Source organism: Balaenoptera borealis (genome assembly GCF_965194805.1).
Source record: "Balaenoptera borealis genome assembly, chromosome: 13".
In the NCBI taxonomy this organism is placed as follows: Eukaryota; Metazoa; Chordata; class Mammalia; order Artiodactyla; family Balaenopteridae; genus Balaenoptera; species Balaenoptera borealis.
Window position 1 is genome coordinate 88,816,709 of NC_138870.1, and position 9,868 is coordinate 88,826,576.

Sequence of the window (9,868 nt, forward strand, 5' to 3'; positions counted from 1 at the left end):
GATAGCATCTACTTCAGAAAATTGCTGGGAAGATTAAAGATAATGTATTTAAATAACCTGAAGGTGTGAAGGTGCCTGACACAGAGTAGCTCCCCCAGCTGTCTGCTGTTGTCTCATACCGGCTGATATCACCGTCACCACCATCGTCGTGGGAACCACGAGAGAAGACAGACACAGAGCCCTAAAGCAGGATGTAATGACTTCTCTCCAGTGGCCACCAGGATATCCCTCAGGTCCCCCATAAACTCATCAGTGTTCCTAACTTAAGCCCATCCCAACTGCCCTGTGCACATTCTAGAATGAGTTGTACAGATTGTGGTTCAGAGTTGGAAACACAAGGCCAGCTTCTTGGGTCCCACCCGGGCCCTTGGCTCTACTGACTTGCCTGTGCAGGTGGTTTTAGGGGCAGCGGGATTTCACTGATCCCTCCGCATTCCCTACTCTAGACCACCCGCAGTCCAGCCTGGAGAGGGCAGTGGCTCTGTGCTTTGGGTCCCTGTGAATCAAGGGGTTGCCCGACTTGAGAAAACCAATCATGAAACAGACGGGGCATTTGTGCTGTAAAGGACACTCAGTGGGGAGGGTGTTTAGAGGAGGGAATGGTTCTTCCACTTGTGTGGCAGGGGCATGTGTCGGGCCTTCGTGGATTATCCAGTTTACACCAGCAGAAAGGGAGAGGGAAGAATCCCAGATAGGAGTGGCTGGGCCCAACAGGAAAAGAGTGAATCATTTGTTTCTTTGGAGCTTCCTTCAGTTCTAAAGGGGGCGGAGGAACGGGAATGAGGTGGGAGAAGTAGGTTGGTGCTGGACTGGGAAGGACCTCAGAAGACGATTATGAGGATGGGGACCCCATTCATTCCGGGGTCAGGGACACAGCCATGTCATCTGCAGCCCCAGAGTGGCTATTCCATAGCCCTGGTGCCCCAGTCTCTCTATAACTTTAATCATAATATTGGTACCTTTGATATTTAAAAGAAGAACCATACATCTGAAACTAATACAACATTATAAATCAACTATACTCCAATATAAAAGAAAAAATTAAATTAAAAAAAAAAAAACCCGTCCCCAAGCTCCAGGGTGCATTCTCTCAGCTCAGCAGCTTGAGAGGAAAGGGAGCTGCAAATGAAGGAAAGCAGGTTCCCAGATGAAAATCAAGGCACTGGTACTGAGGAAGCAAAAAGCAACAGATGTCCACAGTGACAGGCTTGTAGAAAAATTGGATCCCCTTGCTTTCAAATAGAGCAATCAAATGCCGGAACTCCGTGCTTTCTTCCTGCTTTAATCAAGAAGGCTGGAGGACTGGACATCAGATTAGAGTGGAAAGTGGGCAGCTTTGGCTGCCAGGCAGACCTAAGTTTGAATACTGACTCTCTCACTGTGTGAGCGCAAGCTAGTAACTTGACATCTCTGAACGTCAGTTCCCTTTTCTTTCCAGCTGGACTCCCAGCTCCATAAGGGCAGTTACCTTGTTGCGCTTTTTCATTAGTGCACCCCCAGTGCCTAGCAGCGTGCTACCTGGCACAGCGGCAGGTATTTGATATTGTTAAATAAATCAATAACGGTTCAAGTTTGTTGTACGGAGAAAAGAAAAACTGTATATATGAAGCTCTAGTAAAATGCCGGGCATGTAGAGGGTGATGGGTAAGTTATAGAGTTGGTCATTATCATTACTCTCCAAAGGAAGCATGGTGGAACACAGAACCGAAATAGTCCCGACAGCTGATGGAGAATTGGAAAGGGAGACAGGCCATTTAGGTTGTCAGTGGCTGCCTTGGTGGCCCGCATTGGCCATCGTGTTGTGGATGTGGCCCAGTGTAAACATCCCACACAAGTACTGAGTTCTTATCCTTCTTGTGTCCCCTCTGCAGCTGGAGCTCTCCAACACGGCCGTCCTGCACCAGATGCGGCGGGACCAGGTCACAGACACGTGCCGGGCCAACAGCGCCGTGAGCCGCAAGCGGCGGGTGCTGACCCCCAACGACCTGAAGCACCTGGTGGTGGATGAGGACCATGAGCTCATCTACTGCTACGTGCCCAAGGTGGCGTGCACCAACTGGAAACGGCTCATGATGGTCCTGACCGGGCGGGGCAAGTACAGCGACCCTATGGAGATCCCGGCCAACGAGGCGCACGTCTCGGCCAACCTGAAGACCCTGAACCAGTACAGCATTCCCGAGATCAACCACCGCTTGAAAAGCTACATGAAGTTCCTGTTCGTGCGGGAGCCCTTCGAGAGGCTGGTGTCCGCCTACCGGAACAAGTTCACGCAGAAGTACAACACCTCCTTCCACAAGCGCTACGGCACCAAGATCATCAAGCGGCAGCGCAAGAACGCCACGCAGGAGGCCCTGCGCAAGGGCGACGACGTCAAGTTCGAGGAGTTCGTGGCCTATCTCATAGACCCGCACACCCAGCGCGAGGAACCCTTCAACGAGCACTGGCAGACCGTCTACTCCCTCTGCCACCCGTGCCACATCCACTATGACCTCGTGGGCAAGTACGAGACGCTGGAGGAGGATTCCAATTACGTCCTGCAGCTGGCAGGCGTGGGCAGCTACCTGAAGTTCCCCACCTACGCCAAGTCCACGAGAACTACTGATGAAATGACCACAGAGTTCTTCCAGAACATCAGCTCAGAGCACCAGACGCAGCTGTACGAAGTCTACAAACTCGATTTTTTAATGTTCAATTACTCAGTGCCAAGCTACCTGAAATTGGAATGAAGGGTGGAGGTGGGGAGAGGGGCGAGAATCGTGCTTTTTAATTTAAGATTTTTATTTGTCAAAAGAATTCTATGGATATTGGGTTATTTTGTAAATTAATATTTCTTTGGGGATGATGCTGCGAGCAGCATAGTGAGAATTATTTAAAATCCTTAGTGGGGAAGGACGGCTGTCTTTGCAGGGGACTAGGATGGGTGTCCTTGTTTTTTAGACATGAATCCCCCAACACTGTTTCAGAGGTTTCTTTGTGTTCTGGTGAATTCCATGAATTGTGCATCCCATAACTTCTAATTAATGTTATTTATAGTTATTTAAACATGGTCTCTGTATAGATTTCTTTTTGTGGCAGCAAGATTCTGACGTCTTTGCAGAAGAGATCTATGTTTCGTTTTGTGCTTGCAGCAGCTCGTGCAGGGGCATGAATGTTCTCCTTATTAACCGCTCAGAGAGTCACTGTGATAACCACCATTGTGCTGTCTGTTGATACCACCATTCTTGAAATTCTGCTAGAAATAAATAGAAAGAGGCACCTTTGCAAGGGACTGATTCCAAACTGATTTCAGTCGACCCAAACGTTCCTCACACGAAAGAAAAGTGATTTTTTTTTTTTAACCCAAGGAGAGAGCTGATTGTAGCTTTTTTTTTTCCCCCCACGAGACTTAGCAATCTGGTAGAATAGGCTTTTCTACAGAATTTTTTAACTGGCAGTGCCAGTTGTGATGAAGGTGAAGTGGCTGGTGGTTTATATTCAACAAGTATTTATTAAGCAACTACTATGTGCTAGGCCTAATTCTAGACCCTGCGGATAGAGCATTGAACAAAACCAATAGTCTTGGCCCTCAAGAAGCTTTACGTGGACGCAGAGTATCCAGCTTGACAATTAGCAAACCCCTGATATTCATGGACTTAACATGAGGTTTGGACTATTCACGAACAACCCCAGAAGGTTCAGGATCCCTACAAATTTGCATTTTTCTATGGCCCAAATTTGAAAACCACGTGCTTGGAACAGGCCACTTAACTTGGTGAGTAATCCAAGCTCATTGCCCAACATAAGAGATGACAAAAATGTTTCCTGTCATGTGCCCACTCCAATTTATTGGTAGTATCCGCCTTTAAGCCCCAGAACAGATTTGCCAGGCACAGCATGGAAGAGTGCTGTGATTGATTAGTGATGTCTGCCTTGGGTGAGGGAAAGGGAATATTCGCCAACCGTCTCCTCCTGTCATTTCCAGCCCAGCTTTAAGGTCTCCACCTAGAAGTGTTGTTTTCTACTGTTTGCCATATAAAAGATTAAAATTTTGTGGCAGGACTCAGACATTGGAGGATTTGCAATAGCCTGGCATTTCTACTCCTTGTGAAGGTCAGAGGCGGACTGTTTGTACACTTATGCATATCCGCTCCTCCAAAGGCCAAGAAACCATCGGCGCCTTTGCAACCACCAGCAATGAACAGCAAGGATAGCCTTCTGTGATGGTAACCCACGCCCTTTTCCTCTGGAAGGCTGGAAACATTCCATTCCCTGTTCCTTGCTAATTAACGTCTGCACATGCTTCTCATTTCCGATGCCTCCGTTGAAGTTTGAGCCATATCCCTCTTACAGCTAGTGTATGAGTTGGTAGCAGATACTGTATATAATAATAATAATAGTTCTAATAATAGGGGGTGGGGTGGGATGGGGTGTGGGTAAGTTTTGCTTTTTGTTTTTGATGCCGTGTATAGCACAGAGGGGAGAAGAATATTCTAAACGAACAGAAAATGAGTAACTTATTCACAGAAACTATTAAAATTGTATTGTAAAGCTCCCAGCCAGCTCAGTGAGCAGCAGCTGCCATGTCTCACGGAGGAAATTATTTTATTGAATGTGAGTGAGGTGTGCACTGGAGAGGGTGGCCGAAGCTATTTATAAGATGTTGTGTACCTTCTTCCAAGCTCTCTCTCCTTTGCGAAGGGCACGTCAACTGTACCCTTGACGAATAGAGATTTATGCAATGTGTTTTACCAAGTAGAGTGACAGACTTCATCTGTCCTTGGAATTATTCCTGGACCCTATTTCCAGGCAGGGGACACTGTCCTCAGAAACAAAGCTTCTGCTAACGAAAGAGGTTTCTGGCGTTTCCTGATAATGTGCTTCAGAGAACACAGGTTCTCCCCAGACACAAGTTGGTGTGATGCAAAATAAGGGTTTTGTAGTCAGATATCCTTGGGAAACAAAGCTAAGTCCATTTCCTGTCTGCAGGACTTTTCAGAGCCTTGAATGTGTGCTGTACATTGTGAATTCCCAAGAGCATCACTGATGGAGTCGGTGGCACTTCCTGACCTTCTGTGAGCGGGATACTCTCTTTTGCAGATCATCTCAGAGAGCTAGCGTTCCACTGAATATTCTTTGGCTAGGTTGCTTTAGCACATCTGAGGTCTTCAAGGATAAAAAACCGCTTCCCTGACACTCCGCTTCCAAAAACAAAACAAAACAACAATAAAACAGCACCGCAGTCTCCACCCGGTTTATAGCAACGAAGGTACTTTATCAAATGAATTCAACTTTTGCTTAAGTGCAATGGTTCTAATCCTGGATATTACATGGGCCATGATTCCCTCCCTCCCAAAGGGAGTGCTGAAGAGTCTTGGGCGGTGCTGACAGAAGGAGGGATGGGGGAGGGGCACAAAGCCTCAGTTGGTCCCCCTAGTGCTCTAGCCCAAGGTTGCTCAGTGCAAGCCAAGAGAGCTCAACCCTTGCTGAATGCTCCTTCGATTCTATAGTTTGGAATTGTTCAGTGTTCTTTTTGTACTTTAAGCGGAAATTCATGTGGATTTCCCGCGTTTTGCATTTCCACATCTCATCCGTCTTTGATCAGCTGTGATGCCTTCTTTCATTCGTCTTCTCGCTCTAGTGGGAAAGGGTGTCCTTCAGGGGACGATACTGCGGTATGGTTTGGCCATGAGGGGCTCTTTCTCCTGTTTTGTGTTCATATTTTATTTTCTAATGGCATAAAAACTTTTTTTAAAAAAATCAATTCAACTGTTTTTGCAGAAAGTAGAAAGAACTCTGTGTCCTTGGTTAAAAAGAATCCATGGGTGAAAATGTGCCTGGGAAACAAAATTTCCTGGTTCTTTCGTTCCTTTTCTTTTTTTTTTTTTTTTTAAGAAGACTGTTTGAAAACGCTTTCTACTGCATGCTTAGCTGGAGAAAAGTACAGGCAGGTGTCCCATCTCCGAGCCACTTTTCAGAGGCGCTGCTGTGTTTTCAAAACCAGGTACAGAGTAGTATTTACAAGGACATTCCTGCTTAACCTGTCCCTTTGGTTGGAAAACTCTAGAATATTAGCCACAGGGTTTGGATTCCTGCAGCTGCTTCAGACCCTCCCCCTTGCCTGCCTCCCCAGCTGGTCTGGGAAGAGGGGCAGTCTGCTGACCTGTTGGTGTCTCAGAGGGGACCTTCCTTCCCACCTATCCACCAGGTGAGTTTCACTGTCCTGCCCATCCACCTGTATGGCACAGGACAGCAACGGGCAGTGGAAACTTCGGTCGGACCAGTGTCCTGGTGGCAAAGGCGTGGAAGCACCAGGGTCTGATTCCCTACGGGTAGAAAATTCCCAGAACAAAAGCGAGTCCCTAGCACCCTTAGCTGGTGGGGTCTGGACCAGTGCTGAGGTAGTGACTGCAGAAGTCCCTGTTCCAACCTGGCCAGAAGCCGAGGGACTCTGACCCTGGTGGGTGGGGCTCAGAGCAGATCTCTCACAGCCTGACCGTCCCCTACACACACACATGCAATCTGAGATGCCCCGTTCTGTACGATCCTGGGAACCAGAATCTCTTGCCCACTCATGTCAGCAGGACTGACCTCATCACTCCCCCAATGTTCCCACAACCAGTATTTCCTCCAGCCTTTTCCATCACAACCAACTGGACCCTATGAACAGGCAGCAGGATCTTCTACACCAGCTTGACCTTCGGCCGTTAACGGGCGAATTTCAGTCTGTTACCCTTTGTCAGGTACAGAAGGGGCTGCCCATACTCTTTTTCTTAGGAGCGTGCTCAGTATGGCATATGGACATATAATTTAACATCTTTGTGATTTTCTTTTTTTACATATTTGTGTGCAGTAGAGGGCCTGTTGTAGAAAACTCTCCCTGTATTTTACTGTACTGTTCAAGAAAGCTGAATTCCACATTGCCAACAAAAGCGTGAAAATGTTCATGAACCTTCCTCCAGGAAAAGCCATTCAAGCCTGATTATTTTTCTAAGTAACTTCAATTAAATTGAAGAAAGAAAAGAAGCTTCTCTCTGTGTATGGTTTGTTCATGGCTCACTGACAGAAGACTGCAGGGGTGGGCTGGGCTGGGCTGTGTCCCTTAGCATGTGCGGGGCCCTGCTCACGTGTATCAGAGGATGGAGTGGGAGAGACGCACATGCAGACCCCATTGCAGTCTTGGCCGTGGCAAAGACCTCCATAGACCCGAGCCCTTTCTGTTTAGTGGATGAAGAGAAGCTTTCTTCATTCCTGTTTTGTCTGTAAATTCTTTGTAAAGCGATGCATTAGAAGGCCCACCCTGATCATGTAGGCTACCACCCCCGTGAAAGATAAGGAAACAGGCCCTGAAAGGCTAAAGGGCGTTGGTGGCAGAGGCGGTATTCACACTTAGGTTGATGTGCCTTCAGAGTTGTGGCACTCGACGACACGCCTCTCTTAAGTGCCTGTCTTTGGTTCCGAAGTTGTAGACCTGCCCTTCAAAGCCCCAATTTTCTGATTCCGAATCCATTCCTTTTCTGATGTCGTATATAGCTTCTTTCAGTTCCCCTGATGGACATTTTTAGCTTTATTGATAAGAACTATTTATTTATTTGTCAAAGAAGAAATCATCTCAAAGTTGTACCTCTATTTTACTGTACCCTAAGTTTAAAAAATGTATTATGTAAACATTTTGACATGAGAATACTGAATTCGAAGATATGTCTCATTTTTCAACCATGCCGGATATGGTATCTGATATGTCCACTCACCAGCTGGTTCTCACCACCAGTGGCCTGGCTCCCACCCATTCCTGGTGTCATCACTGTCCTTGCTCTGGTCCCCTCTGGTTGGGAAACGGCCAGACCATGGAGCTTAGTTTTCTGAAATGGATGGGAAATGTTCTTACTTCTTAATGTGGTGGGTGGCTATGACTGTTACGGCCTGTCCCTGTCTCACTTGGGACACTAAATGCACTAAACGTCAGTGGGAAACAAGGCTGGATGAGGACACCCCCAGCCTTAGTTTACTCCCCATGGAGTAAGACTGAAATGCCCTCTTGTCAGTGGTCAGCTAATCATTATTTCTCATGGTGCCACAGGTGCCCTCTGGCTGACGCTGCAGAAGCTACAGAAACCAAGGGGCCTGTGGCCCAGAACACTGCCAGGGCCAGGGGTCATTACGGATCCACCACCAAGTGAACAAAAATAGCGTCAGGAAGAATCATGAGTATCCAGTGCCGAAGTATCCTTTCCTGGGAAGAGCGCTCCTTTCTCAAGTCATGTCTTTCCTACATTTTGGTGTTCAAATAACTTTTATAACGGTAGATATTAAGTGACATTAGAAAATACAAATACTGGCAATTTCATGTCAGCCCCCAAAGTCATTTCAGATATTTTCTCAGAAAGTCATGATATCCAAAAAGACCAGGAACCATTAGCCAAGAATGCATTTGAGGGGGCAGAAACCCAAGAGAGTTTAGTGGAGAACAGCACTCTGGGGAAATCCTTCCTGGGGACAATTCTGAGCTTTGCACAGCTGGTTCCCAGACTCCTGCTGGCACACCGTGGGTCCCGGGGGTCCTGGGATGACTTACAAGAAGTTGAAGACTGATCTGGTCTACATTCACCTGTAGGGAGTTTATCAGATACCTTGGGTCTGGGGTGATGGACATTTCCAGTATAAAACAAAAAAGGGACATTCTAGCAAGACTGACGTGAGAAAAAAAACCCAACCAAACAACCAACCTTTTCCCTGGTCCACAGTCCTCTCCTAGAGCCAGCCTCATCCCCATATCGTAACAACCCATAGATAGAACAGTCAGAATGGAAGCAGCCTGCTGATTCTGAACACGTGGCTGGCTGAGAACTGTTCACAAACACAGTGCCTCAGTCTCTTTCTCTTTGAAACAAGAAAAACAGCAACATCTGAATTATGCCAAAGTTGAGATAAATAAGAACCCCTGAGGTTGCTAGCCCCCAGTTCATCCACCAAGGAGTTGTTTATAATCTAGAGGTAATCACATCCTGTTTGGGCCTGTTTCCTCACCTGTAAAATGACAAAATTGAGCTATATCTGTGGTTTTTCAGTTTTTTTGGGAAAAAAAGAGAGCCTCAAAACTTTGTTGTGTGCTAAACACTAGTATGTAAAACAGATGAAACAGAGATACTGTGATTGAATGGTTTGAGGCCCAGCTGAGCCTTTTCTTTTCTGTAAAATGCCTTTGGACCTCCAGGGAACCCTAGGATTCTAAGGAACACCATTTGAGAACCACAAAGTTAGACGACCTCATCCTTTCCAGTGTTGACATTCTCTAATGATCTACCCAAATGCTCCTCTGTGGCTCTTTGTGGCTTTCCGCCAAAGAGGTCAGTTAGCAATTAGATGGTACCGTGGAAGTAAAAACTGTTTCAAAAGGAGAGTTAAGGCAACAGCATTGAAATGAGATTAAGATGGAAGAAATAAGGGAAAAGAAAAATAGAAATGTAGAAGCAGCTGCAGGAAAGAAATAGCTCACACCCAGATTTAAGATGGGGAACCAAAGTTTACACTCCTCTTTTTCAATGATCTACCAAGAAAACACTGGCTCCAAATTCCTACAAATCTCCACTAATTTGAAATACAAGATGCTGGAATGACAAACAGTCTATTAATCTGCTTTTTATTTTTCAATGTTTGTTTTTAAAAATAATAGAGAGTCACGTTACGGGAGAATAGCAAGGGCTTCAGATTTCACGTTGGTTTGGAAAAGCCAGCAGCTAGAGAAAGATTATTTTGTGGCTGCATCCAGCCTTGGAACTTTACCTGATAGACTAAGCCAGACACAACTTTGTGCCTGGAACCAAACTAGCAGCAGGATGAAGGAAAAATGCCTAAAGAAGAAATGAAGGAGGAGGAAGGACCTCTGACTAGG

The 9,868-nt window shown here is 46.4% G+C and overlaps 1 protein-coding gene across 4 annotated transcripts in view; it reads left to right on the forward strand.

The window, feature by feature from the left end:
• Positions 1-7,667, forward strand: part of CHST11 (carbohydrate sulfotransferase 11) — a 278,318-nt gene extending 270,651 nt beyond the window's left edge. For all 4 annotated transcript variants that reach the window (XM_082349929.1, XM_082349931.1, XM_082349930.1 and 1 more), the window contains one exon: positions 1,872-7,667. In XM_082349929.1, coding sequence (XP_082206055.1) covers positions 1,872-2,726 — 855 coding nt within the window. In that variant the 3' untranslated portion in view covers positions 2,727-7,667. The remainder of the gene's footprint in view (positions 1-1,871) is intronic.
• Positions 7,668-9,868: the final 2,201 nt, after the last annotated feature.